At 45.8% G+C, this 12548-nt stretch overlaps 1 protein-coding gene across 4 annotated transcripts in view; it reads left to right on the top strand.

The window, feature by feature from the left end:
* The window catches only part of USP36 (ubiquitin specific peptidase 36), a 224882-nt gene that overhangs the window by 66180 nt on the left and 146154 nt on the right, over window positions 1-12548 (top strand). For all 4 annotated transcript variants that reach the window (XM_069951540.1, XM_069951541.1, XM_069951538.1 and 1 more), the window contains 2 exons: window positions 8943-9161; window positions 10648-10758. In XM_069951540.1, the coding sequence (XP_069807641.1) occupies window positions 8943-9161; window positions 10648-10758 (330 nt within the window). The remainder of the gene's footprint in view (window positions 1-8942; window positions 9162-10647; window positions 10759-12548) is intronic.

The following is a 12548-nucleotide window of genomic DNA, read 5'->3' as shown; positions in this document are numbered from 1 at the left end:
GATCGCTAGTGCCGGCTATTTTACAGTGTACGTGCCGCTGTCACACCTGACAGCGGCATTTAACCCCTTCCCGAGCCGCTTCATAGGCAGCACGAGTCTCCTGCATATGGAGCGGCCCCGCTGAGGAGGAGGAGATGCGGCCACTATATATGTAGCTGAGCTGTGAGGTGGGGGAGGCCGGGGCTGTCAGGATCAGTGTGGACATCAGTGGAGGTGATCGGCTCTGGCTATAGGGGGATGTAACCTACAGATTACCCTGTCACACGGTGCCGGCTGTGCAGCCTTTATTTTATTAAGAACGGCATTGCAGTGCAGACAGCGTCCAGGGGAAATCACATGTCATCACACTGACCGGGATGCAGGGGGCCTGAAGAGAACGCTGCAGCCGCCCGATAGCCCGGACAGGTCGTCAGGACATCAATCACTGCTCTGTATGTAAGGCAGCTGCACAGCGGTCTCCATAGCACAGGCCGTGCTTCCTGGGCAGTGTGGTGACCTCTGCCCGGCCTGTGTGTCTACTCCCTCCTCCACAGCCTCCCCGTGCAGTGTCCAGGACCCTCTCCCTGTGCTGTAAGCCGGTGGAGGCTTATCTCCACTCTTCTTGTGTCCATCAGTCAGTGTGAGTGCCCTGTATCTCCTATCTATCTATCTCATATCAATCAAGCTATCTACAGTATCTATCTATTTCCTCTTTCTCTCTGTCTCCTATCTCTCTCTTTTCTCTCTCTGCGCCCTCTATCTATCTATCTATCTCATATCAATCAATCAATCTATCTATAGTATCTATCTATTTCCGCTTTCTCTCTGTCTCCTATCTATCTCTCTCTTTTCTCTCTCTGCCCTCTCTATCTATGGCATTGTAGTGTCTGAATATTCTGTGGCGGTCTCCCCCCATGTACATTGTGCCAACCCTGGTGCTGTGCATAGACCCGCTGCAATGCCACAATATATACAGACACTTACAATATATATAACAATCCTATAAATATCCAGATCATTTGCTATAATTCTTATGACACAAGTTACTGGCCAATTGCGGCTGTGTTCACATGCTGCGGTATGGTTACTTGTTGCAGGTTTTTACATATTTAAAGAGTCACTGTCGTATTTTTTTTTTTTTTTTGCAGAAATCAATAGTCCAGGCGATTTTAAGAAACTTTGTAATTGGGTTTATTAGCCAAATCTGCCATTATCTGCATGTAAAAAGCCTTTTCCCAGGTCCCCCCCCTCCTTCCTCTTTTTCATCCACTCTGAAAAATCTGAAAATTGTGACTTGTTGCAGGAGACGTACCTTGTCTGCTCTAGGGAGAGGGGAGGGGGGAGGAGGAAGGAGGGAGTTAGCCGGCAGCAGAAAGCAGATAACAGCTGTAATCCGAGCTCAGACAGGTCACTGGTGACTGTCACAAGAGATATCCCTGAGGGATTTGTAGATTAACTCTTTGTTGTCCTGTTTTGGTCTTTTCTTTAGCTCTCCATAGGAGAACAATGAAGACAGGGGGGAGAGCTTCAAACTGCTTTTTCATGATAAAAATGCATTTTTCGGATAATAAACCCAATTACAAAGTTTCTTAAAATCGCCTGGACTATTGATTTCTGCAAAAAAAAAAATTCTTGACAGTGACACTTTAAATACTTTGTGGGCAATAACTGCATTGCAGCCTCCACAAACTCAGTGGTCTCCCAAAATATAGGAAACGGAATAACTAGCTGATTGGTGGGAGTTGTAGTGCACAAAGAGATATGTTGGGAGCTGCAGTTGTACAGCAGCAGCCTCCTGACACAACTCCCAGCATACCTCCTTGTACACAACAACTCCCAGCATACCTCCTTGTACACAACAACTCCCAGCATACCTCCTTGTACACAACAACTCCCAGCATACCTCCTTGTACACAACAACTCCCAGCATACCTCCTTGTACACAACAACCCCCAGCATACCTCCTTGTACACAACAACTCCCAGCGTACCTCCTTCTGCAAAACAACAACTCCCAGCATACCTCCTGCAAAACAACAACTCCCAGCATACCTCCTTCTGCAAAACAACAACTCCCAGCATACCTCCTTGTACACAACAACTCCCAGCATACCTCCTTGTACACAACAACTCCCAGCATACCTCCTTGTACACAACAACTCCCAGCATACCTCCTTGTACACAACAACTCCCAGCATACCTCCTTGTACACAACAACTCCCAGCATACCTCCTTGTACACAACAACTCCCAGCATACCTCCTTGTACACAACAACTCCCAGCATACCTCCTTGTACACAACAACTCCCAGCATACCTCCTTGTACACAACAACTCCCAGCATACCTCCTTGTACACAACAACTCCCAGCATACCTCCTTGTACACAACAACTCCCAGCATACCTCCTTGTACACAACAACTCCCAGCATACCTCCTTGTACACAACAACTCCCAGCATACCTCCTTGTACACAACAACTCCCAGCATACCTCCTTCTGCACAACTCCCAGCTAGGGATGTCACAATACCAAAATTTTGAGTTCGATACCGATACCAGCTTTCGGATTTCGATACTCAATACCAATTCGATACTAAATAAAAAGTTTGAGAAAAAAAACAAGTAAAAATACAAATATAATTTCCCTCCTCCCTGACTACAGATATGTTCCCCCCATGCACAACATTTTTATTTATGTGACTTCTTGATCACTTTGTTACATTTTATAGTTCGGACAATTCCCATGTAATGGATGCCAAATACATGTATGTGTTTTTTTTTTTTTTTTTTTAAAGGGAAAAGGGGGGATTATTAGAACCTTTATTATTTTATTTTTTTTTGTTTTATTTTAAAAACTTTTTTTTACATTTTTTAATTCCCCTCTAACCTCAAACATACCTCCCTGTGCACAACAACTCATGCTAGGAGTTGTAGTGCATAAGAAGGTATGCTGGGATGTTTTGAAAGGCTGCTGCCGCGCAACTGCAACTCCCAGCATACCTCCTTGTGCACTACACCTCCCAGCATACCTCCTGGTGCACTACACCTTCCACAACAACAACTTCCAGCATAATTCCTTGTGCTTTGCAACTCCCCACAAGAAGGTATGCTGGGAGTTGTAGTGCACAAGGAGGTATGCAGGGAATTGCAGTTGTGCAGCTCCTGACACAACCACTCCGTGCAGCATACATTCTTGTGCACTACAACTCCCAGCATGCCTCCTCGTGCACAAAGAGATATGCTGGGGGATGTAGTGCACAAGGAGGTATGCTGCTGGGAGTTGTAATGCATTAGCAGCCTCCTGGCACAACAACTCTCAGCATGCCTCCTTGTGAACAACAACTCCCCACAAGAAGGTATTCTGGAAGTTGTTGTGCCACTGTATCGGTGGGCCCCGCGGAAAGGGGGGGGGGGGCGACAGGATTGTGGACCCGGAGGTTGGGGAACTGGCTGGTGTAAGGGACCGCTGCCGCAGCACCGGCGGGTCCCGTATTTGGAATGGTTGAATGACTGCCGCCCGCGGGATTGCGGGCCGCAGTCATTAGCAGTGAGGGTCCGATCCATATGCAGCAGACTCGTGCTGCATATGGATTGGCTCTGCGGGGGTTAAATGCCGCTGTCGGTTATGACAGCGGCATCTACCCTTAAGGGTATATTCACACGAACGGGCTCGCAGCGAGATTCTCGCTGCGAGCCCGGCAGGTCCTGGCAGTTCCCATACACTACATACTTGCTGCGGTCTAAACGACCACAGCGAGTATGTAATTCTGCCGCCCTTAACCCCTTCTGCTCCCGGCCGGCTCCCCCGCTGTAAGCATACTTTACCTGTCCTTGCTGCACGGGGTCCCGGCGTCCTGCTCTCCCGTCCGGCCAATTAGTGTGTTGCCCAGCTACAGCCACTGATTGGCCGGACGGGAGAGCAGGACGCCGGGACCCCGTGCAGCAAGGACAGGTAAAGTATGCTTACAGCGGGGGAGCCGGCCGGGAGCAGAAGGGGTTAAGGGCGGCAGAATTACATACTCGCTGCGGTCGTTTAGACCGCAGCAAGTATGTAGTGTATGGGAACTGCCAGGACCTGCCGGGCTCGCAGCGAGACCGTTCGTGTGAATATACCCTTAAAATAGCCGGTACTAGCGATCGCTATGTGCCGGCTATTTAAATTTGGCGCCGCGGAGAGCGTGCGGGCGGAGGAGGGGACGACAGGGGGCGGCACACAGAGCACACGGCCGGCGCTCAGGTAGCTGCCGGCCGTGTTCTCTGCACCATACTTCATGTTAATCTGCACTATTATGCAGATTAACATGAAGTATCGATACCAGGAAATCCTGGTATCGAACCGTTTTTCTGCCCGAAATATCGATAGTAGTATCGATATTTCGGTGCATCGTGCATCACTACTCCCAGCATACCTCCTTGTACAAACAACTCCCAGCATACCTCCTTGTACACAACAACTCCCAGCATACCTCCTTGTACACAACAACTCCCAGCATACCTCCTTGTACACAACAACTCCCAGCATACCTCCTTGTACACAACAACTCCCAGCATACCTCCTTCTGCACAACAACTCCCAGCATACCTCCTTCTGCACAACAACTCCCAGCATACCTCTTTGTACACAACAACTCCCAGCATACCTCCTTCTGCACATAGAGGCATGCTGGGAGGTGTTGTGCACATATCTGCAGTCTGGGGGGGGCATTATATTTGTATTTTTACAGTTTTTTTTTTTTAAACTTTAGTGTTGAAATGGTATCGAGTATCAAAATAAAACAGCTGGTATCGGTATCGAACTCAAAATTCTGGTATCGTGACATCACTAGCGTCAACACAGTAGCACGAAGTCTTAACTGTTTTGGAGCTCCTGGCATCATAATAAATCATGATGCCAGAGTTCCAAAAGTGGTCAATAGTTCAGTCTGTGATACACAGTCCACTTGCGGACCGTACATCAGAAATGTTTGCATGCAGCCTTACCTTTTTAGCCATTCATTCATAAATGCCTGTAGATGTCTGGCACCAGTGAACTAATTGTTACACCATTCACAAGTGGATATGACAATTAGGTGAGGTCAGCTAACAAAGTTCATGGTAAGGTGCTTAGAACCAAAGAACCAATATGAAGAGAAAGAGAGTAAAATTTGGCACTTACCACCAGTTCGATTAACCCCTCCCGCAAAATGACGTTTGGGAAATATCATGTAATGCAGGTAGTTTCTGCAACATGACGTTTCCCAAACGTCATGCTGTCCCTAACTACGATCGGGCAGCGGGAGGAGGCTGTGTCACACAGCCTCCTCCCTCTGCCACTGCCCGGAGGGGAGCTGCGCCCCCCTCTCGGGCAGTTAACCCCATAGGCGCCACGGTCCATATGGAATCTGGAGGGAGATCTTCTCCCTCCGACCACCCCCCCTTCACGGCTCCAGGGGGTTACCATGGCAACCCAGATGATGCTGAATGCGTCTGGGCTGCTATGGTATATACTGATCAGGCCCTTGTACTGAGGCAGGGGTCTGATCGTTTATTCATATCACCTCATAAAAAATTATTAGAGTGTCACATGTTCCCCAGAATGGTACACATGGAAACGGCAACTTGTCTTACACAAATATTACGTTGCAATATTATATTACACTGCAAGGCCTCTGTGACATAGTATAATGGCTAAAAAAAAATGAAATTAAAAAAGGGCCCCCAAAATTCACCAGGTCTCTGTCATGTCTGTTGCCTGTGGTTGAGTCACGTGACGCACTGTGGTCATGTATAGGGGGATTTCTAGACACCTTGGAATAAGGGGAATCAATAGTGAGTGGAATTTCTCTGTATTTGCTGTGTTAGAGGAAAAAATTAATTAAAATAGAATATCTGCCAAAAAAAATTGTTAAATTTCCCCAACTTGCTTAAATTTCTGCGAACCGCTCAAAGGGTTAATAAAGTTATGAAATGTTCTTTATATTTCAAAATTTTTGCCCAAATTGTTTTTTTTTTTTTTTTTTACAAAATTTTACAAAAAGCAACTGAGTGTATCACCCAACGTATACCACAAACATGAAGAGGAATATGTCACGAAAAAACAGTCTCAGAATAACTGCAATAGTTGAAAGCACCGCAGAGTTATAACTTCTTAACCCCTTAGTGACCGCCGCAGGTATTTTAACGGCGGCCACTAATGGGCTTTATTCCGATGCGTACGTCTTTTAATGGCGGGCACATCGGAATAAATTACTGCTGAATACTGTCTCCCTGTCTTGTATTGTTTCTTATGAATTGAATAAACAATGTTATGGACTGTGGCACCGGCTTCCCCGTGACGGCCCCGTTCAGTCCGTCGGTTCAGATTAAAGAGGATGTACCTGGTGGTACATCCTCTTTAAAGGGGTATTGCGGCACTAAACAATTATTCACTAAATAACACACATTACAAAGTTATACAACTTTGTAATGTATGTTATGTTAGTGAATGGCCCCCTTCCCCGTGTTTCCCCCAACCCACGCCACCCCCGGAAGTGTAGTGCTCTATACTCACCTGATGCGTGTCGACCCCCGTCTGCCATCTTGCGACAATGATGTAATCTTCGGGCGGCTGGCCGTCCAAACCGCTCAGACGTCCCTCGTGCCAGCCGCTCTCTGCCGCGTCATCCGCTGCTCAGCCGCGATTGGCTGAGCATAACTGTGCGGCAGAGGGCGGCCGGCACGAGGGACGGTCGGAGCGGTTCGGCCGCCTACCCGAAGATTACATCATTGTCGCAAGATGACGGACGGGGGTTGACATACGTCAGGTGAGTATGGAGCACTACACTTCCGGGGGTGGCGTGGATGAAGGGAAACGTGGGGAAGGGGGCCATTCACTAACATAACATACATTATAAAGTTGTTTAACATTGTAATGTGTGTTATTTAGTGAATAATTGTTTAGTGCCGCACTACCCCTTTAGGCTGCGTTCACACAATGTAGATTTCAGTCAGTATATTTCAGTCAGTATTGCAACCAAAACCAGGAGTGGATTAAAAACACAAAGGATCTGTTCACACAATGTTGAAATTGAGTGGATGGCTGCCATTTAATGGCAAATATTTGCTGTTATTTTAGAACAACGGCTGTTATATTGAAATAATGGCAGTTATCTACTGTTATATGGCGGCCATCCACTCAATTTCAACATTGTGTGAACAGATCCTTTCTGTGTTTTTAATCCACACCTGGTTTTGGTTGCAATACTGACTGAAATATACTGACTGAAATATATGTAGTGTGAACGCAGCCTTAAAGAGGATGTACCACCAGGTACATCCTCTTTAATCTGAACCGACGGACTGAACGGGGCCGTCACGGGGAAGCCGGTGCCACAGTCCGTTTTTCGGACCGCGGTCCGGTTCCCGTGCACTGCGCCGTTCTATGCACCGGAACCGTCCAGTGCTCAAGCACTGGAGGTAGGCCGGCCCGTCCCCAGTGGGAGGGAATTCCCTCCCCTGTATGACGCGGCTCCATTAGAATGATTGTAGCTGCGTCATAGAGGGGAGGGAATTCCCTCCCACTGGGGACGGGCCAGCTTTCCTCCAGTGCTTGAGCACCGGCCCGAAAAAACGGACCGCAGCACCGCCTTCCCCATGACGGCGCCGTTCGATCCGCCGGTTCAGATTAAAGAGGATGTACCTGGTGGTACATCCTAGTTAAGTGTCAGGATCACATTCAAATTACTAATAGGTTTCAGCTGGTGTCATGATGTTTCATAACTTTTTGTACCTTTTTTCTTTCACGCAACTTTCTTTATGGACATCTAGGGTTTAGAGATGAGCGAACCGGGTTCGAGTTAAGGTGCGTTTACACGGAACAATAATTCGGCCGATCGTACGATTAACGATGTAGGAGTAACTATTTTTTTTCATTACTATCAGCGTTTAGACAGTACGATATATAGTACGGAAAAATCGTTTTGCGATTGTTTTAAGATTGCGCGCCCGCAGCCCGGCCCCGCGGTCAACCGCAGCCCCCTTCACCGGCTTGATCGCCACCGCCGCCGACCCGATCGCCCCCGATCGCATACCTTACCTGCTCGGCGTAGCGGGTGTTCGAAATTCCCGGCTCCCCTCTTCAGAGCACTGATTGGCTGGCTGAAGAGGAGCTGTTTGAAATTCCTGACTCCCCTCTTCAGCCAATCAATGCACTGAAGAGGGGAGCCGGGAATTTCGAACACCCGCTACGCCGAGCAGGTAAGGTATGCTCGTGGTGGGGGTGATTGGGGTTTTGGGGATGGCGATCTGGGCAGCGGGGGTGGCGATCGAGTCGGCGCGGGGGGCCGGGCTGCGAGCTGGGGGGCCGGACTTTCGCAACGACTGTTTACACGGAACGATCTGCAAATTTTTTGCGAATGACGAACGACTATTTTAGAACATGTTGTAAGATCAAAATGAACGATTTCTTGTTCGTCGTTTGATCGTTTGCTGCGTTTATACGGAACGATTATCGTTTGAATTCGGTCGTTATTGTGCGAATTCGCACGATAATCGTTCCGTGTAAACGCAGCATTAGAGTCCATCCAAACCTGATCGTTCGGCATTTGATTAGCGGTGGCTGCTGAACTTGGATAAAGCTCTAAGGTTGTCTGGAAAACATGGATACAGCCAATGACTATATCCATGTTTTCCACATAGCCCTAGGGCTTTATCCAATTTCAGCAGCCACCGTTAATCAAATGCCAAAAGTTCGGGTTCGGATGGACTCGAGCATGCTCGAGGTTCGCTCATCTCTACTAGGGTTTGATTACTTTTCCTGTGTGGATTGGATGGGTTGTTACTTATCTACTGAGCATTTCACATCAATAGCTTGTTTAGAAAATTGGTGATGTGTTCAATACTTATTTCACCTGCTGTATAAGTAGAGGCACATTAAGGTTTTTTTTTATATTAGTTTCTTTAGTGTTAGATTGTGACTAATGTTTTGTTTTTGTTTGTTTTGTTCCAGGTAGTGAGCTCCCATCTAGTAGCTCAGATGGCATTCCACATCCTCAGAAGGTTCTCTTTCCAGTGGAGAAGCTATCTATGAAATGGGAGCGCATTTCCAGGGTGGGAGCCGGCCTTCAAAATCTGGGGAACACTTGCTTTCTGAATTCTACTGTGCAGTGTCTGACATACACTCCTCCTCTAGCTAACTACCTATTGTCTAAGGAGCATAGCCGCAACTGTAAGTATATTTGCAATAGGGTTGATATTCCTGGAGGTGTCAGTGATATGGTAAAGGATTTAGCTTACTAGATAAGAGTTCACCAGTATCGGCCACCAGCATCCCCTCCCCCCGCTTCTCACTAGGATTATTTGCCAGCCTCCATCTCCCATGCACCTCACCAGTACCATCTGCCAGTATCCAGCCTCCCCCCTCACCAGTACCAACCGCCAACATCCAGCCTCGCCCACCACCACATCTGCAGCCACTGGCCACCGGCATCGGCTCTGCTATATCATCGGTTCATCAGGGAGAAGCAATGCATGATGGGAAATAGTTTCCCAGTAGGGGCAGACACTGCAGTCTACCGGTCAGCAAGAGCGGCAGACAAGGCTCAGCGTGTCGCGGGGCTCCAGAGCTGTTAGCGCTGCTCACAGGCCACCTCCGGACACTGCATATTCCTGATTGCAGCGCCACAGCTTGGCATCCCCCCTAGACGGATAAGCTAGGTGTGATGCTCTGCTCCTCCTGGGAGCTGGAGAAGGGAGCGGTGTGGAGGGGTGGTCGCTGCTGGGCTCTGTGGGTCAGCTCCGGGGACTGTGCTCCCCCCATACACTGTCAGTCCAGTGTATGACCTTCTTTACCCTGCTGCGCTATCTACAGCAATGTCACTACTATTAGAACTGCCAGTCCCAGCGCACCCGATGGCCATACACATGTCAGTCCAGTGTATGGCCATCAGGTGCGCTGGGACTTGCAGTTCTAATAGTAGTGGAATTACTGTAGATAGAGGCTAACCAATAGCAGAGCTTAAAAGGCGTGCCAAGGCAGGGAGGCAGTGCCCGGAAGCCCCAGGAACGCCCCGGATCATGACGTATGGGCCCTATGCCCCGACCCAAGATGGCCCCCGTGGCTGCAAGATGGTGTGTGTATATATATATATATATATATATATATATATATATATATATATAGATATATAGATATAGATATAGATATAGATATAGATATAGATATAGATATAGATAGATAGATAGATAGATAGATAGATAGATAGATATATATATATAGATATATATATATAGATATATATATATAGATATATATAGATATATATATATAGATATATATATATATATATATATATATATATATATATATATATATCTATCTAATATATATTAATATATATATAGATATAGATATAGATATAGATATAGATATAGATATAGATATATAGATATATATAGATATAGATATAGAGATATATATATATATATATATATATATATATATATATATATATATAGATATATATATATATAGATATATATAGATATATATATATAGATATATATATATATATATATATATATAGATATATATAGATATAGTTTTAATGTGGGGAGGGAATGGGGGAAAACCTTTTTGGTTGCACTACCCCTTTAACCATAATGATTGGCTATTTGTGAATAGAATAGTCATTATGCTTTCCTCTCATTTTCAGGTCCACAGTGTGGATTTTGTATGCTGTGCATTATGCAGAACCATCTGATTCAAGCCTTTGCAAACAGTGGAAATTCTATCAAGCCAGTTTCTTTTATTCGTGACCTGAAGAGTAAGAGCTTATAAAATGTTATGATTTTAAAACCAATAATAGTGAATGGATTGTGTGGTGGTTGGGATCACCATTCTGTGTGTGGCATGTTGCTAAGAGGAAGGGGGAAAATCAGTGAGGGTCAGTGTCCAACATTGTGGCCATTTTAAAAATATTGGTATGGTATTTTTAAATAGAAAGTGGAGCATGTGACATGTACCTGAGAATTTGATGAGGATTTCAAATTATAATAAGAGACAACACAGCCCATCTGCTACCTCCAATGTGTGTGGCGTGAACTGCAGGCCTTCTCAAGCCCTGGTCCTGGCACAACTACATATCACTAATGCCACTGCATGCAGTGTTAGTAATACTAAGACTACCTTAAAGTTGTGGCACAGTGAAGCAAAACAAGCTGAGATTGATAGTCATCCCTGCTTACTCTGCTTGACTGCATGCTGCGATATATAGCTTTTTTTAGGATCATGGCTTATGCAGCCCTGCAGACCCCAACACAGTCACTGAGGGAAGCAGAGGGGCTATGTTAACCCCAGTTAATGTACAAATAAAAAAAGTTTTACATTTTCCTTAAAGTTATATAACTTTACATAAAATGTAAAATAAAGGATAATACCTCTTTAATTTTTATTGTATGACATTAACACAGAACGATCCACTACAGAATAAGCTTGAAGTACTCCTCAGTTTGTATCCAGGGCTGTCAGAGTTATCTAGAGTAGATCTAGTTTTGGCTGGAGTTGGAAAAAATGGGGGTGCTTTACTTTCGGTTGGTGCCCCACTGTACAGTCATGGCCAAAAGTTTTGAGAATGATACAAATATTAATTTTTACAAAGTCTACTGCTTCAGTTTTTAAAATGGCAATTTGCATATACTCCAGAATGTTATAAAGGGTGATCAACTTAACAGCAATTACTTGCAAAGTCAATATTTGCATAGAAAATGAACTTTATTCCCCAAAACACATTTCAACGTCATTTCAGCCCTGCCTTAAAAGGACCAGCTAACATTGTTTCAGTGATTACTCCATTAACACAGGTGTGGGTGTTGATAAGGACAGGGCTGGAGATCAATCTGTCATGATTAAAAGAATGACACCACTGGACACTTTAAAAGGAGGCTGGTGCTTGGCATCATTGTTTCTCTTCTGTTAACCACGGTTATCTCTAAAGAAACACGTGCAGTCATCATTGCACTGCACAAAAATGGCCTAACAGGGAAGAGTATTGCATCTAGAAAAATTGCACCTCAGTCAACAATCTATCGCATCATCAAGAACTTCAAGAAGAGAGGTTCCATTGTTGCCAAAAAGGCTCCAGGGCGCCTAAGAAAGACCAACAAGTGCCAGGACGTCTCTTAAAAGTGTTTCAGCTGCGGGATCGGGCTACCTGCAGTGCAGAGCTTGCTCAGGAAGGGCAGTAGTCAGGTGTGAGTGCATCTGCACGCACTGTGAGGCGGAGACTCTTGGAGCAAGGCCTGGTCTCAAGGAGGGCAGCAAAAAAGCCACTTCTCTCCCGGAAAAACATCAGTGACAGACTGATATTCTGCAAAAGGTACAGGGAGTGGACTGCTGAGGACTGGGGTAAAGTCATTTTCTGTGATGAATCCCCTTTCCGATAGTTTGGGACAGCTGGAAAACAGCTTATTCGGAGAAGACTAGGTGAGCGCTACCACCAGTCTTGTCTCATGCCAACTGTAAAGCATTCTGAAACAATTCATGTGTGGGGTTGCTTCTCAGCCAAGGGAATCGGCTCTCACAGTCTTGACTAAAAACACAGCCATGAATAAAGAA

This window comes from Dendropsophus ebraccatus, chromosome 14 (genome assembly GCF_027789765.1).
Source record: "Dendropsophus ebraccatus isolate aDenEbr1 chromosome 14, aDenEbr1.pat, whole genome shotgun sequence".
Lineage (NCBI taxonomy): Eukaryota > Metazoa > Chordata > Amphibia > Anura > Hylidae > Dendropsophus > Dendropsophus ebraccatus.
The sequence above is the reverse complement of the archived record's forward strand: the minus strand, read 5'-3'. Positions and strand labels throughout refer to the sequence as shown.